The sequence below is a fragment of the Aethalodelphis obliquidens genome, unplaced genomic scaffold (genome assembly GCF_003676395.1).
Source record: "Aethalodelphis obliquidens isolate GAN/ISIS:26980383/991018 unplaced genomic scaffold, ASM367639v1 scaffold28, whole genome shotgun sequence".
In the NCBI taxonomy this organism is placed as follows: Eukaryota; Metazoa; Chordata; class Mammalia; order Artiodactyla; family Delphinidae; genus Aethalodelphis; species Aethalodelphis obliquidens.
In genome coordinates, this window is record NW_020837972.1 from 7,393,884 (window position 1) to 7,411,499 (window position 17,616).

At 44.7% G+C, this 17,616-nt stretch overlaps 1 protein-coding gene and 1 long non-coding RNA gene across 3 annotated transcripts in view; one reads left to right on the forward strand and one right to left on the reverse strand.

Annotated features, from left to right (window-relative positions):
• ANKRD13A (ankyrin repeat domain 13A) overlaps nt 1–9,050 on the forward strand; it is a 39,655-nt gene extending 30,605 nt beyond the window's left edge. Inside the window, exons 9-15 of one of the 2 annotated variants that reach the window (XM_027124537.1) lie at nt 815–876; nt 1,633–1,763; nt 2,416–2,573; nt 3,274–3,387; nt 4,412–4,572; nt 6,125–6,192; nt 7,043–9,050. In XM_027124537.1, coding sequence (XP_026980338.1) covers nt 815–876; nt 1,633–1,763; nt 2,416–2,573; nt 3,274–3,387; nt 4,412–4,572; nt 6,125–6,192; nt 7,043–7,238 — 890 coding nt within the window. In that variant the 3' untranslated portion in view covers nt 7,239–9,050. The remainder of the gene's footprint in view (nt 1–814; nt 877–1,632; nt 1,764–2,415; nt 2,574–3,273; nt 3,388–4,411; nt 4,573–6,124; nt 6,193–7,042) is intronic. The other variant, XM_027124538.1, reaches the window with a different exon arrangement.
• A 2,411-nt stretch (nt 9,051–11,461) lies between these two features.
• LOC113629772 (uncharacterized) lies at nt 11,462–16,758 on the reverse strand. The gene is made up of 2 exons (XR_003436689.1): nt 16,600–16,758; nt 11,462–12,728 (listed from the first exon to the last, which is right to left on the reverse strand). It is a non-coding gene; the product is annotated as an uncharacterized LOC113629772 (long non-coding RNA).
• Nucleotides 16,759–17,616: the final 858 nt, after the last annotated feature.

Here is a 17,616-nt window from a genome sequence, read left to right on the forward strand (position 1 = left end):
TCATCGGGAGGATCAGATGAGCTATTACACGTAAACCTTGAGACTGGGGCTTGCAGCGTGCGGTGAGCGTGTGGCCATTGTTAACTCACACCTCCTCTACCGTTCCCATTAGTCCAGTTTGACAGGTAAGGAAGCTGAGGCCTCCGACCAGCCAAGGTGCAGTTAGAATCCAGATCTGGCTCGTTCCTAAATCCAAACTTTCTCTACTCTTCTGATTGAATTCTTATAACTATTGTTCATCTAGCTTAGAGATCCTAATAAAAAGTGTCCTAGAAAAAGTAAGTTAGGGGCTTCCCTGGTGGCGCAGTGATTAAGAATCTGCCTGCCAATGCAGGGGACACGGGTTTGATCCCTGGTCTGGGAAGATCCCACATGCCGCGGAGGAACTAAGCCTGTGCGCCACAACTACTGAGCCTGTGCTCTAAAGCCTGCGAGCCACAACTACTGAGCCAGGATGCCACAACTACTGAAGCCTGTGTGCCTAGAGCCCGAGCTCCACCACAAGAGAAGCCACCCCAATGAGAAGCCCGTGCACTGCAATGACGAGGAGCCCCTGCTCACCACAACTAGAGAAAGCCTGCACGCAACAACAAAGACTCAATGCAGCCATAAATAAATAAATAAGTATTTTTTTTAAAAAACGAAAACAAAAAAGGATAAATTAGCTGATAGCTATTGGGGATGATTTTATTGGCCTGTCCATAGATGGATTTCCTAATGCATGATGGAGAAACATGAAGGTAGGATGAGAATCTTCTTCTATAATCATAATTAAGGTATAATATTCGACATTCAACTTTTCCCTCCTCTGTAGCGGACAGGAACCCGCTGGAGTCTCTGCTGGGGACTGTGGAACACCAATTTGGTGCTCAAGGGGTAAGTCGAAGTGTGAGCTTCCAGCTTCCAGCACGGTTTAACAGGAGATGACTTTTCTCTGCTTGTGGTGGCATTTACTGAATCCTGAGCAGACCACTTGATTTGGACAGGCTAAAAAGTACTCCCCATCTGGAATCTGAGATATTCTTTTGGAAGAGAATAAGATGAGTGAGTCTTTGAAAATAAAGATTTTAGAGGCAGGTAGTGATTATAGAAATCAGGTGCTTTCTCTCCTGTTTTAAACTAGGCCCTCTCTGTAAAATGGAACTGAAAAAAGGATTCAGGACTTTATATTTTAATAGAGCACCTGAACAAACACTTTCTTTCTCAGTCCTCACAATAACCATATGAAATTGCTGCCGTGGAGGTCACTGCGGGTCAGAAAAATGAAATTACCTTTCCAGCGTCCCAGGCTAAAGAAGGACAGAGCTGGAACCTGAACTCCAAATCTTCCAGATCCCATGTGCTTTCAGATATGTCTGTCTGTCTCTCTTTTTCCTTTCTATAATCAGGAGATAAAAGGAGAGTGGAGAAATGATTTGAAATGGAGAAATCCATTAGACTTGGTCATGTAGTTTGGTAATCTGTTTGTCAATTTTCTTGTTCTGTGCAGTTAACTTAATAAAAAAAAGTTAATGACTAGAACTTCCTGCTCTGTAGCTGGTTAACATGTCCACCTCAGAGGCTAGGTGCCCTAGGCCTCCACTTGTCAGCATCATTTGGCATTTCTGACTCCCCTGAGTTCTGGCTCGGCAGGACCTCACCACAGAGTGTGCCACCGCCAACAACCCCACAGCCATCACGCCTGATGAGTACTTCAACGAAGAGTTTGATCTGAAGGACAGAGACATCGGAAGGCCGAAAGAGCTGACGATTAGAACACAAAAGTAAGAGAGACTCAGCAGCCGTTGTCAACGGATTCTTGATTGTTTCAGAAGTCGTGGTGTTTTCTAGTGTCATGTTCGGTCCTTCCTCTGTTCCCTTCCTTTAAAAATAATTTCAAATTACTGGAACTTCCCTGGCGGTCCTGTGGTTAAGACCCTTCCACTGCAGGGGGCACAGGTTTGATCCCTGGTCTGGGAACTAAGGTCCTACATCCTGCAAAAAAAAAAAAAAAACCCAAAATAACAAAAATTACTTTATCTGATGAAAGGTAACAGTAGATTGCCCATCTTATTATTCGACCTTCTCCAAATAGAATATAGATTGGATATAAGAATTCCTTATTTATTTTTTTTAACTGTCAACAAGCTTCAGCTGATCAAATGAAATGGTTTCCACCAGCTACCAATTCTTCCTGCTTGCTATCGATTAAGGCTGTAGCGCAGGTCATTTCCCCTGCTTGCCCGATTACAGGGTGATGCGAGTTCTTTGTGGCTCTAATCCCTTCCCAGCTCAGACGTAGGGGAGGTAAGATGACTGGGAAGGCTGGGGCGTGGGGCATAAGGAAGCTGACGTTGTCTAGCCTACTGCGTAGAAGTAACGCAGTCTCCCTATCTGAGGGAGATGGCCTCAGTCTTTTCTCATCCAATCCGGCAGGTTTAAAGCAATGCTGTGGATGTGTGAGGAGTTTCCTCTGTCTCTCGTGGAGCAGGTCATCCCCATCATTGACCTGATGGCCCGAACTAGCGCGCATTTTGCCCGACTGAGAGACTTCATCAAACTGGAATTCCCACCTGGATTTCCTGTCAAAATAGGTACCGTTCAATAAACCACAGGAGTGCCCATAGGTTCTGCCCGTTTTTGCGGGAGACAGAGTGTGCTTCAGGGAATTGGAGCATCTGAGGCAAAAGAAGCAGACAGTAGAGTTAACGGAGGAGGGCAGAGTTATCCTCTAGTTTAATTTGGTTTAAAGAAGTGTCATGATTCTTAGTTCATTTTGCATATTAACATTAGGAGATCCCTCCCCAGCCATCAGTTCTATTTACAGATGGTGCTGACATGAAAAAGGCATAAAAACGTGACACATTCATTGTTTTAATATGAAACCTTACTTAAGTGAAACTTCAAATTAAACTTATTATTTGAGGAAGACAATTGACACTAAGATCCTTTGATACATTAATATGTTTCTGGGCTTGAATTAGTCTGCGTGATACCACATATAATACATACTACTTGTGAGGAATTTACATTTTGGATAGTTGTATCCTGGCTCCTGTATCCTGTATCCACTTGAATCCTGGCTCGATCACTTACTGTGATCTAGGAGAAGTCGCTTAACCTCTCTGAATCTCAGTTTTCCCATCTGTATATTGGGAAGGGTTGTTATGATGATTAAATGAAATCATACTTATAAAAAGTACTTGGCATGGTACCAGCATAGTAAGCGCTCAGTAAATGCTGGCTGTTATTCTTCTCAGTAAAGTTTATTTATAAAAGCTTTTATTTTATTAGAAATTCCCTTGTTTCATGTCTTAAATGCACGGATTACATTTGGAAATGTTAATGGCTGTAGCACTGCTGAAGAAACTGTATCTCAAAATGTGGAAGGGACCCCATCTGATTCAGGTAAAAAAAAAAAGTTGGATTATGTGATTAAAAAAAAACTCATACATTTAGTCATTATAGTAATTATTCAGTTTGAAATTAGAGTATCTTATGAGTAGATCTCTGTCTTGAATGAAAGAAAATTTTAGATTTAGTTTCAATTAAGTGAAAAATAGTTTGCAGAATATGTATGACCCCACTCGAATTAAAAAGACAGCCTGTTCTTAAAAAACAACTTTATTGAGGTGTAACGTGTATGTAATAAAATACTCCCATTTTAAATGTAACGGTTCAATGCCTTTTGGCAAATGTATACGCCCACGTAACCCCTACCACAGGCAAGATACAGAACATTTCCATCACCCCCCAAAATTTCCTCAGGCTCCTTTGCCATCAATCCAATTCAGATTTTGGATGCTATTGTAAATGGACTTATTTCTTAATTTTATTTTCCAGTTACTCATTGCTAGTATATCAAAATGTAATTGAATTTTTTTTTTTAATTTTTATTGTGGTAAAATAGTGTTCTGTGTCTTAGGCCAGTTGAGGGATATACAGGCCTTTGTTTTATTATTATCATTTTTATTTTAAGTTACAGATATCTTACATCTTCTTTCACATATTTACTATATTTCATAATGAAAAAGGAAAAAAAACCACATTGGTGTGATTGTGTGATATATACACATCACATTCCTCAAAGGACCCACAAGTAAACACTGGTTACCTCTGGAATTTGGAAATAGGAGACAGGGTGTAGGGAGAGAGATCTTCACTTTTCATTTTACAGTCTTCTGTATATTTTTTGTGTGACTATGCATTTTATTACTAAAAAAAAATGAAGGCAAAAAGAAAAAAACAGTATTCCAGTACTTTTCTCTGTCAAGATTATTCTTCCTTGAAATCTCTCTTACATAGTAGCCAACCTTGATTTTAATCATTTTAATTTTTTCATTTTTTTAATTAAAAAAAAGTTTTATAAAAAGTTGAAGTGGAAATTTATTTTACTAACTCAGGCACTGTACTGTCACCTTTTGTGTTTCAGCTTCCACTCTCACAAACTTTGAGGTTGATCAATCTGTGTTTGAAATTCCTGAATCTTACCACGTTCAAGACAACGGCAGAAATGTGTATTTGCAGGATGAAGATTACGAGATAATGCAGTTTGCCATCCAGCAGAGCTTACTGGAGTCCAGAAGAAGCCAGGTGCATTTATCAGAATAAATGGTGGGGCTTGGAAGCTTGGCCTCAGTTTGGCCTCAGTCTTTGGCTAACCTGACAGACTTACTCTAAATGACAAGTTTGGCATATTCATGGTATTTACATGGGTTATTTTATATTTTATGTACCTGGTCTTTTATAAAAGCTTATGAGACCATCTGCATAGCTCCAGTCAGCATCATTCACAGGATAGAGCCTGACAGACTTGTCTTTTCCTTACACTCACTGATGTAGCTAATAATCTTCTATCTTTCGGAGCGTGCTATATAACTTCTCAGTGGTGAAACAGTAAATTCTTGCTAGTTTACGCCATCATATTTTCCCTAGAATGTTATCTGTGTGTCAGTAGTCTCATACAAAGGTATGTGGATTTTAATCCCAACTTCCTCCCCAATGAAGACCAGTCATTGCGTTGTGGTTGCTCAATAAGAGTGTGATGAAAAGGATGGTTGATTCATTGTTAAAATTGTTTTTCACTCAGATGTTTCATTCTGTGGTAAGGGGCATAATCCCAGACTCTTGAGCACTAAGGAGAGAACAGACCAGCCTGAGAACAGTTGCCTCTTGTCTTCCTATGTGGTTCTTCCTCAAGGCCTCACCTTCCTGGGACCGTCCAGGGCTTGAGGATAGTAACTCCTCCGTCCCCTCCCTCTGTGGCTTCCTGCTCTACTAGAGTGGGATCTGCTTCTCCCTCCACTGCCCTTTGGTGTGGTCCTGGGCTCCTGTTGTCCATTTGTTTGTTCATTGGTTTCTTCTGTCCTTCCATCGTTCATTCGGCAGATGTTTGCACAGTGCCTGCTTTGTGCCAGACTCTGTGCCAGGTGCTGGGAGTTCTTTGATGAAGCAGCCCCAGCGCCTGCCGTCATGGGGCCGCTAAGCTTTGAGAATGGTACCCACACTCCAGTGTCCCCCCAGCTGCGGTTTTTGGCATCCTGGTTTTTTCTGCAGTCTCAGCTTGGGTAACATGAGCCCCGCCTCCCATGGACCCGTTCTTAGAGCCGTTCTGTTTTCTGAGGCTGCTGGGCCAAGGGCCAGACCCCAGGGCTGGCATGTTCCCCTTGAGAGAGGCTTCCCTGTCCTAGCCATCACTGTCAATCCAGTATGCGTTTCCTTTTCCTGTTATAAGTGAGCTTATTTTTTTCCCCCAATAGCTACTTAAACTTTGTCAGCCATAAGTTTTGAGAAGAGGAGTAGCCAAAGACGACAAATAATGAGTTATGTATTCCAGTCTTGCTCTAGAAGAATTAGCTGCTTTGTTCATTGAAACTTGGCCTGAGGTTGAGTTGTTTTTAATAGATTGACAGCTACCACCTTCTCATACTTGATATCAAATCAAGCAAGGTAGTGGACCATATACTATCTGACATTTGGGTGTCATTTTAGAGATAACCCCAGTCTCTATTAATTTTTCACACAGCTTTGTGGATAATGGACTTGTAAATATTCTTAATCTTGTTCTTGCTGCTTTCCTTTTGTTATCAGTACAACAGTTTATTCCTTCTAAGGGGTATTCGTGTCTGTCACATGTCTTTCCTAGGAGCTTTCAGGACCAGCTTCTAGTGGAGGGACTGGCCAGGCACATACCTGTGACGCCCAGGATGAGAGGTGACTGATGTGACTCTTGATGATTGACCCGAGGTTGGCACAGGCGCTTAGGACACTCGGCAGTGGGCCTGGCAAGAGAGACTTGATACCATGTCAGCTCTCTTGCTTCCTCTTGGGGCAATTCCTCATAAAAGGAGCTCTGAACTCTCGGGGGCTGAGCTTCCAGGAACTGGTGATAGAATTGCTGACCAGTTCACTAACCATTGCCGTGGGCAGAAAGGCACCCAGTAAATGTTTTCTGATCGGTCTGATCTTCTGCGAAGAACGTATGATCACAGAGGGTCTAGGTGCCGTCAGTGGGAAGTTTATACAGTGTTAAGGATGGTGCCACTTTGGGGAAGGGCTACAGAGATGATTAGATTATTATTATTATTTTTTTTTTTGGCTGTACCATGTGGCTTGTGGGATCTTACTTCCCAGACCAAGGATCGAACTTGTGCCCTCAGCAATGAAAGCTTGGAGTCCTAACCACTGGACCGCCAGGGAATTCCCAGATTATCCGTTTTAAAAGGGGTTAAGCTGGAAAGATTCATTTTACAAAGCATTTTCCTGTAGTCTGGGCACATATGAAAACCTGTTGAAGTTGGGTTTTGCTTTAAAATTGATCCAGGTTCAATTCCTAGCCCCATCACTTAGTGGCTGGGTGATCTCGGGCAGGTATGTACCTGCATCCAGCACCTGCACCCCCAGAGTTACATGGGATCGATGGCATCATGTACAAGAGGGGACAGGAAGCGCCGGGCTCGGCGCACACTGGGTCCACAGTTAAGAAATATGGCTGCTGCTGCTCTGCTGCTGCCACGATGACGATGTTAAAACAGTTTCTCTGCCCCATGTCGTTCTCACGCAGGGCTGTCCAGGAGAGCCTCCCCTCCGACTCTGAAGGCCTGTGCCCCGGCGCCTCCCGTGAGACCAGCCGTTTTGACAGCGACCTGCAGCTGGCCATGGAGCTCTCCGCCAAAGAGCTGGAGGAGCACGAGCTGCGGCTGCGGGAGGAGGAGGCGGAGCTGCAGCAGGTCTTACAGCTGTCGCTCACCGAGAAGTAGTCCTTCCTGCCTCCCACCCAGAGGCTCTGTCTGCACGCGGGCCCAGGGACTGCGCCTCACACGATGCAGCATCGGACCCTGCTTTCCACAGAGGTGCGGGGCCAGGGCCCCCCGGGGCCACCCGTGACGCTCCCCGGTGAACGGGCTGGCGGCCAGCGGCCCCATCTCCAGGCTTGAGGGGAGGAGAGCGTCCTCACTTTCCATAGCTGTACTGGCTTGCAGGTCACGTTTTTACTACCAGCTTTAGATAAAAACCCAATCCCCAATCCCACCCCGCAGGTTTGTACATTAATTTTTATCAAGGAGTGATAACAAAACAAGTTCTTGCGGAGTCAGGGTGCTTTTATATACGAGAGCAGCAGCCTTTGCAGAGTGTGGTGTATGAGAACTTGGGAGACACTTCTGTACAGTTCACCAAAGAAATGGATCATTTGTGCCCTTCTGCTTTTCTATTTTTACCTTTCTACAGGGTTTCTAGGGCACTGTCACTGTTCTACTCCGTCCCCACCTTATTCCACTCTTTCCACACCCAGCTAGAGAGGAGATAAGTCAGGATCTATTTTACTTTAGGGTTAACTATTTGCATCAAATTAAGATATACAGATGCCAACAGATGTTGCCTTAGCCTTAAAAATTACTAGTGGTTTCAAACCACCTCACTCCACTTTGAGGGATCTGATTTGAATTTGTAAAGGCAGTTCCTTGGAGAGCAGGATCCTCCAGGCTAAATCCAAGGCAGCTAATCCTGGCCCTGGAGGAGCCGCTAGTAGAGCCCGAGGCTTGTTACTGAAGTGGGCAGGCTGACCAAAGGATCACCAAACCAGGGGTGTGTTCCAGGCTGCCTCTGGTGAAGGGTTTCCATGCAGAGGCCTAGGAAGACCTCACTACGTGCCCTGGGCGCACCTGAGAGGAAGGGGTGGGCTTGAAACTAGAAAGGGAGCTACAAACGGAACTCAGTGGCTCTGTGTTCAAAAGGGAAAATGATGATTCTACGTTACTTTTTAGAGTTCAAATCAACATCTTTCTGGATGAATATATTTTTTAACAGAATCTTTTTATTATTTTTAAAAGATATAAAAACGACTACTCCCATCAGTAGCAATACAAGGTTATACATTTTAACCAGATTTTCTCAGGCCTTTTTTGGATACCCTTAGTAGTTAACTATTTTGTCTAACCCTTCTGTAAATAACCACCGCACAACATAGAGAACCTGGGGAATACGGCCGAGGGCACCCTCACTCCAGCCCGGCCCATGGATTCATTCCTACAGGCTGCACTGAAATCACCGAGTAACAATATCCTCCTCCTCTGTTTTGCGTCCATTTCCTGTCTGTTGCGCTGCTTTGGGGACGGGAAGGGAAACAGGAACTACCGTTCCATTTAACGGCTGTATATAGTTAGCGTTGCCAATGAAACGTTCCCAAAGAATTGTGCTTTTGATTCCATATGACCATCTGCCTTTCTTTTCATGGTCTGACCAAAATTCCTTCTCTGCACATGAGGCCAGTATATACAGCATCATGTTTGTTTCAGATACACGGTTAGCATTTTGTTTACTTGGCGTTTACCTTGAGCCAAGATACGTCTTGGGAATGGCTGCAGTTAGGCCCCATCGTTTACTCACTAAGGTGAACAGAGGTAATCTCTGTTTGCATTCCATTGTTCTGCTTCCCCATGTCTTTGACTTTCTCCCCAGGAGGTCAGTTAACAAGGGACTGAACTTTGTGTCACTGTCACAGCAGTTTTCGATATGTGTTCACTCTTAAAATACAAATAAAGACTGCTTCCTTAGAGGGTGCTCGTACAATATTCTAGACAGCCTTTGAGTCTTTTTTTCTCTTCACATTTTTCTAGTCCCTTCCTGTTATGTATGTTACTGGAACATTAGAATTCCTCCCAGTCCTCGCTCGTGCGTGACAAAGGTGGCACAGTCCTCTCAGCGTCCTGCCCAAGTCACACGGTCCACACGGCCCGAACGCTAGTCCTTTCAAATGGAAACTCCAAAGCCAGCATTGGGCCGCTCTGAGTACCTCTGCAGCCCTGGAGAGGGACTGTCTCTTGTGGAGTGCTGGAAGCCAAGCCAACATTAGATCTCTCTAATCTCAGTAAATCTGCTGTCTCCTTTCTTGGAAGTTCAGGTGATGATTCAGCCTCCTGGACTTGCCGTACACCTGAATATGTTGGTAATAAAACAAAAAAGGCAGTGACCAGTAAAAAATGTTTGGGTTCCGGAAATGAGGCCTTGGTATTTCCAGAAGTTGTGAAGGATCTGCTTTGCTTTTTAGGGTGGGGTGGGGTGGGCGGGAAGTAAGCAATATTTTGAGCATTGTGAAAACTGTTACTCTTCTTAGGTCAAGACAAGCCATACTTATGGCTTATTTCATTAAACTAATAGTTTCTAACTTTATCTTCAGGGTTTATTAAAGCTTGGGTGGACCATTACCAGCAGTAAACTTTCATGGAGCAACTTCCACACATAAGACAGTGCTGGGAATTAAGTACAGTCCTCCCTCACTGTCTGCAGGGGCGTGTTTCTGGGATGCCCCATGGATACCAAAACCCTGTGGAAGCTCAAGTCCCTTATAAAGTGGCATGGTATTTGCATATAACTTACTGTATCCTCCTGAACATTTCAAATCATCTCTAGATCACATACCTGATACAATGTAAATTATATAAATAGATATAAATACAATGTAAATGCTAATGTAAATAGTTGCTGGTGTGAGGCAAATGCAAGTTTTGCTTTTCAGAACCTTCTGGAATGTTTTTTTCCCCAAATATTTTTAATCTGTGGTTGGGTGAATCCACGGATGTGGTGGGCTGACTGGGTAACAAAGTTCCTAAGATACACAAACAAGCTCATCACACCATGCTGGATGAGAGGTGTCAGGGCAAAGTCTGCTCTAAATAATGACAGGAAAGAGACCATAACCACCAGCTTGGTCCCAGTTTCCTCCTGAACGCAGATGACATCAAAAATGATGAGTTGGACTACAGCAACTTCAAATGGCTGCAGTGCCGTGAATGATGGGAGTTCAAAGTCCAAGCTAGGCCCATGTCTAGAAATGAGTGTGGCTATAAGATTGAGATCCTGTGGGAAAAACTGTAATCCACTAATAAGACTCCAAGCCCCTACTCTCAAGCAGCACCTGCAGACTTCTTAATCTCAACTTTAAAGAAAGTTAAGATAGTGTTTGCTAAAATAACTTGTTTTTATGATCGGTGTAAATTAGTCGAATGTGTTAGGGGACTTGTTACAGTTCAGTTTAGGAAAACTAGGGTTCAGCCACTGCCCCTCTGCACTCCTGAAGATGAAGATCAGGAGAATAATTCCACTTGAAAATAGCAATTGGTCAACCTCTGGTGCATAAAAGTTTTCAGTTTATTGCTCTCTCGCTCCTGGAATTGATGTTGTCATCTTTACTCATTTCTCTGAAATAAGCTTTTTTCTACAAAGGTTATTCTTTGTCCTACTTTTGACTGAAATCTCATACTTAACAGACAGTAACACTGGGATGATGATGCAGGCTGGGTTTTGGATCTGTATGGGGAATAACTATTGTTTCAGAAAACTGAACATGATCCAGTTACCTGGCTGGTGATTACTGGGCAAACGGCAGGTCACAAGGTTTATGGGCCTGACAAGTTTTTACCGTTTCCTTTTAAAATTCTAAAAATGGCAGTAAGTTTTTAGGCAGATATCAAAACATGGCATCCCAGATGAGGCGGGGATGTGGGCTCCTGGGACTTAACTCTGTCCGTGCCAGAGTCTCAGAATCCCAGTCACTCCTCCCTCCGGTTAAAAACCACGGGCTTCCAAGGCACAGGCCAACTGTGGTGACCCCACCTCCATCTGTGTTACTTTTCACATCATTTGATCCTCACTATAATAAAGAAAGATAGAGTGTGTATATCACTGTTTCACAGATGAGAAAACTGAAGCTCTAGAGAAGTTAAGCCTGTTTATAACTGGAGCTGGGACAAGAATCCAGGTCTTCTGGCCCCTGGCCCAGCCTGAGAGATTACTTACAGTCAGTTTTCTGAAATAATCAATAGCTTGCCTTGGGGCAGTAGTGTTATTTCACATATTAATTTAAAATTCCACTTCACAGTGCCTCAAGAGATTAAATCAGATTCAAGTGTGTGCACACGCGCACACACACCCCTACCTGCATGTTAAATGCTTGGAAAATAATTACTAGGAATAAAACAGCACATAAGATTTTACTTTAGTTTTAATGGACATTTTGCTCAAAAGCACGTTTCAGCGACTCAGTGTTAGGGTTACAAACAAAATCCTTAAGTCAGTTACTGTATCCCACATCAGTTATTTCACATTAAGTGCCGGTTGTTAAAAACAAAATCAGTGCTGTGCTTGAATGGAGCACAAACAAGACAAGCATTTTAATTTAACAACAAAGTTAAACCCAGCACCCTTAAAATAAAATAAATACTGTATGTACGAAAGTATTTCCATGGGGGAAAATTCCAGTTCACCAACAGTGCAAGTGAATAGCAGCATTTTCAAAGTTGAAATTAAACTGTGTAAACACACACCCACCCGCCACAGTGAACACACACTTCTGTAGCCCCTCCCCACCCAGGGCGGAAAAGAGGTCCTGCTGAGTCTCTTTTAGATTCCGAATCAGAAAAGCTGCCCTGACTTCTAGGCCAAGGGCTGGGAAGACTTTAAGTGCAGGACAAGGAGATCAACGTGTTTGAATGGGACCAATTCTTTTTCAGATGGGCCAAGTGCTAACACTTCCAGCCCCCCCCAGTGCCTCCCAGCCCAAGGGTGCCCGTGGTCACAGGCCTAGCTGGTGTGACCCCAACTTCAGTGGGGGCGTCTGAGTGCAGAGCTCCGTGCAGAGTGAGGAGTGGCGGCCTGTGTTCCCCACAGCTGACACTGCTTTGCAAACGGGGCATCTAGGCCAACTCGGGATAATTAAAAACATTTGGGATTCTTAACCCATTGTGACCAAATGGTTCTTAAGCAGGGAATGTCTACATGTTAAGTCTTACTCTTCTTAATATTTTCAAGCATTAATGATTATTCCTTTCCAGTGTGGATTTTACATCACTCACAAAGTCATGTTTTCTTTCTCGTGAACACTCCAACTTTACACTGAACCTTGGAGCTTCAGGTCTTACTTTCAACAGGTACAGCCAGATATAAAAAGAAACACTGAGAAGCAGGCTCAAGTGGCCAAATACTTGCATTACAGTGTTAGGATAAGGTAATGGCTAGATGTTTTTTCTAAATCATTCAGCATTTACCAACTGTCCAGACCGATGATCGTTTCCAAGCAGTTAAGTTCTGATTCCACCTTCTCCACTGACCCATGTGCAACACGACTTATTCTGCTCCCAAAGGCTCGTGGGAGGGCTGGCTTGGCCATCACCGGCGCCGAATGGGCTTGTAGACGCAAAATGCCATAAGGATCACGGTCACCAACAGGATGCTGAAAATAGTTCCCATCAACACTGCAAAAGGAAAACAGGTTACCTCCTAACGGCAGCTTCAGGTTCTGTAAGTTGTCCACTGACAACGATTTGCCAAATGCCACTTGGTGCCAGGCACTGTGCCAGGTGTGGGGGAAGCAGCCATGACAGACCCTCTCTGGGGGTGTCGCCATGCACGTGAGGAGAGAACGTAAATGACAGCATTTCACAAAGCTTTTAAGTGCCGTGAGGAAGACAGTAATGTGAGAGTGCTGGGAGTGGTGATGGAGGAAGCAAGTGAGGAGGGGACAGACAAACTGGGGCCTTAATGGGAGGAAGGAGCCGGCCATGTGGAGATCTGCATGCCCAAGGATCAGCTAACGAAAGCACCTGAGGCCAGAACAAGCCAGAAAGTCAATGAACAGGAAGGAGGCGAGTGTGGCTGTGAGGAAGGAGTGAAGGAAGAAAGGCGGGGAATGAAGCCAGAGAGGAAGGCTGGAGCCAGTTCATGCAGAGCCTTGTAGACCATGAAGGAAACATGGATTTTATTCTAAGTTTAAAGACAGGGTTGCAGGCAAAGAATGACATGATCTGATTTAGTCGGGAAATAAGATCCCTCTGGGACTTCCCTGGTGGTCCAGTGGTTAAGAATCCGCCTTCCAATGCAGGGGACGCGAGTTCGATCCCCGGTCAGGGAACTAAGATCTCATGTGCCGCAAGGCAACTAAGCCAGTGCACTCTAGGGCCTGCATGCCACAACTACTGAGCCTATGTGCTGCAACTACTGAAGTCCACATGCCTTGAGCCTGTGCTCCTCAACAAGAGAAGCCACCACGATGAGAAGCCCACGCACCGAAATGAAGAGTAGCCCCTGCCCGCCACAACTAGAGAAAACCTGCACGCAGCAACGAAGACCCGATGGAGCAAAAAATAAATTTTAAAAAAAGGTCTCTGTTAAACAAAATCTATGACTTACATGAGTTAGATGTCATACCTCAAAATAGCCCTTGTTACCTAAATACCTGCCCTAATTTTTTTTTTAAACAAACTTATTTATTTTAATAAATAAGTTGCTTAGTTGCTCCACGGCATGTGGGATCTTCCCAGACCAGGAATCGAACCCGTGTCCCCTGCATTGGCATGTGGATTCTCACCCACTGTGCCACTAGGGAAGTCCCTGCCCTATTTTTTTTTTTTTTTTTTTCAGTACGAGGGCCTCTCACTGTTGTGGCCTCTCCCGTTGCGGAGCACAGGCCCCGGACGCACAGGCTCAGCGGCCATGGCCCATGGGCCCAGCCACTCCACGGCATGTGGGATCTTCCCGGACCAGGGCACGAACCCGTGTCCCCTGCATCGGCAGGCGGACTCTCAACCACTGCGCCACGAGGGAAGCCCCTGCCCTAATTTTTAAAGTTCAGAATTCCATGAGTTTCTAAGGCTCTGACTACAATTGGACCTAAAGCTGTCTTATTCCATTTAAACCAATTTTTTTGCGTTTTGGAAAGGCTCTAAAAAAACAAAACAAAAACAAAAACCTCCAAAGCAGGAATGCAGGGGACTAGAATTGGAGAATGGAAGTCTTCTTAAAAAATACAAAAAATGAGCTTAAAACCAAGAGTTGTTAGGTACACGACATCCACTGGAATAGCTATACTTTTGGGCCTTGATCTCCCACTCTTCATCATTATCTTTTCTCCCTCCCTTTAGTTGCCTGAATGGCAGGCCCTGGCAGAACCGTTAAGACTACTTAGGTCCTTCCTTATGGTCACTTCCCCTTTTCAAGCCTCATTCTCTACCCTATAACATGGGGCAAATGAAACCCATCTCACAAGGCCTAGATATCAATGTCATTAAAATAATGAATTTCAAGTGAAATGTTTTTGTAGTGTTTTGGAACTATTCTAATACTGCATTTTTTTTAAAGATTGAGTTAACACTGTCACATGGAATCTATTGTTTTAAGTATAATAATTAAAGTGGCCAGCATATTCTAAAAGAATCCGAAAATCTTAGCCTTGGAAGGGTCCCAAAAGACATTTGATCCAGCTTTTCACTGCATGTGAACATTTTTTCTACAATATTCCTGGCAGTTCCAACTCTTATTTGGAATACTTCTGTGACATTTGTCAACCGACCAAAATATTGGAAAATTAGAAAAGCATATCCACACCATTACTGTTTTATCTGTCAACTGTATCTTATTCAAATAAATCTCATTTTAGAGCTCAAAAATTTTTTCATATTTTTTATGAAAAGCGCTCAACACAGTGCCGGACAGATAATAAGCACATGATAAATGAAAGCCATTATTACCACCAAGACAGGCAGTGCAGCACAGTGGTCAAGAACGCAGGGTTTGGGGTTAGACTGTCTGGGTTCCTGTCTACACTTATAGGCTACGTGACGTTACAGAAGTTACAGTCTCTCTGTGTCTGTTTCCTCTTCTTTAAAAATGGAGATAAAAATACCCACTGCACAGAATGGTCTCGGGCAGTGTTTCTCAAACGAAGCTGTGGTAAAGGACTAGTTTTTGTAACTTTTAGTCTGTCCCAGGCCACTACCTAGCCCTACTGTGTATGACTAATTAGCAGCTCCCTCTACCTAGAAAGCATTCCGGGTTAGGGACCTAGAAGTGGTTTCGAGTTGCTTGGATGTTGCAACAATGTCAAACCGTTAAATTTCTAAACAATCTCAAATGCTGTAAGACATCTCTTTGCAGATAACGAATAGTTTGCAGACTTCACTGCTCTGCCACCACACTTTGAATAGTACTGTTCTCAACCAGCGGGATTTTGCCCCAGTGGCAAAATCCATTTGGCAAATGTCGAGAGACATTTTGATTATCTGGACCGGGAGTGGGGTGTGCTACTGGCATCTAGTGGGTAAAGGCTGGGGACGCTGCTAAACATCTTACAGTGCTCAGAACAGTGTGTGCTCACAACAGTATGTTCCCCACCCCCTAACAAAGAATCATCTGGTCCAATATGTCAGTAGTACCTAGGTTGAGAAATCCTGTTCTGAAGGATTAAGCAGGATAATGTATGGGAACCACTTAGCAGAGTGCTACGGACACAGTTAAGTGGTCAATACATGACAGACAATGAGTTCATGGAGAGTCAAGGTAATCCAGAAACAATACTATGTAGCAGCTTTGCAGATATACAGACATACCAATGACGTTCAGCGCAAAGAAAGGATTTGGGCAGAACAAGATTCAGAGTTATTGTGAAGTTTGCCAAGCTTTAAGCTCCAGGGCCCCTTCCAAAGCCATGTACGCCCATATGTACGTATGTATGTGTGTATATATATGTGCATGCTGATGACATCCTCCCAAAAGGTATGTTTCAAGCCCCACAAAACTTAGGTTCTCCTACTGGCCTCCACCACTTCCTAGCTGTGTAACCTTGGACAAAGAACTTCACCTCTCTGAGTTTCACTTCCCTTATCTGTAAACAGGGCTGAAAACCGTACCTTTCTGATTAACTTACTGTGAGGCTGAAATAAACTCACGTACACAAAGTGCTTAGTACAACACGGTATATAGGAAATGCTCAACAAATGCCAGTTATCATTATGACTATGACTATTAGTTCCATTAGAAAAGAAGAAGGGATGGGGTACATATCATGCACCGTATTTCCTAGCTTGGGCCCACACAGCCACAGAGGAGGGGACCCAGATTGTGACCCGGGTCATTCATGCAACCAGCATGTATCAAGCCCACCGAGGACCAGGCCTTCCGCTGAACCGCAGCTCAGGCCTCTGTCCCGGGCCTTCGGAGAGAGAGGGTCGCATCTGCACAGCCTGCCCCCACACGGCCCCCGCCGTCCACCCGCGCATGCGAAGCTCCGGCTGCCTGGAACTGCAAAAGCGCAGACCCGACCCCACCGCCCGCCCACCCACGGCCGCTCACCCAGGTTCTGCCCACGCAGCACTGCATACGGCCGGCTCCGCTCCGGCGGCTCCACGGGGCTCGGGGCCTCCGCCTGTCCCAGCAGGAGGCTGCACAGTCCGAGGCAAAGCCACTGCCAACCTGGATGCAACATCTTCCCTACCCAGCAGTGGAGAGCTACCCACTTCCGCCGGAACCCCCGCCCCGGTTACCTCTCGCGCACCGCCTTCCGTCGCACCGGGCGCGCGTCGTTGCCAGGGTAACTGTACGTCCCGGCCAGAGTTCGGCCCTCACCAAGCTTCCTCCCGGATCCACGTTCCTCCAGGACCAACGTTTCCGCCCGGGCCAATTTTCAGGGGGATCACCGTTCCGTCGCGGCAACGTCCACCTCGATCCCAGTTCCGCCCCGACCAAAATTTCCCTCTTTCTTAGAGTTCTAGGCGGGCCTCTTTCCAGAGAGGTTTCTTAGGTCCGTTTTGGACCTATCGAAGGTATTTTACAAATCCGTGTATTTTCTTACTAAATCTCCACCACAGGCCTGAGAAATAGACACTGTATTCCTATCTTACAAATGCCACCTTCTCAGGGAGTGTTTACCTGAACATCTTTTGCTGAAATTGCAGCCCTTCCACTCCCTCGATATATACACTCCCTACTCTTTTGCCTCTTTCATCCCCTCTTAACTTCTCCCCATTTACCCTATACATTTAACCTACATTTTGTTATTTTGTGATGTTGACTGGAGAAAAAAGAAATCACAAGGTGAGAGTTGTGAGTTAAGTTTTATTTGTGGCAAAATGAGGACCTGCTCTGAAGAGGTGGGGGGGCAGGTTGCTATATATATGATTTTAGTGAAGGGGGATAGGTGCAATCAAGCACACGTTTTGGCAGAAGGTTGCTGCCAGTCACGAGGAACAGATGTCTCTGTCAATGATTTTAGTGCTTTCCTAGATTTAAGATGCAAGAAATTGGGCTCATAAAGTCTTCTCCTGAAAAAGATCTAACTACCTGAAGGCCTGCTCTGCCAGTTTTTCCCAG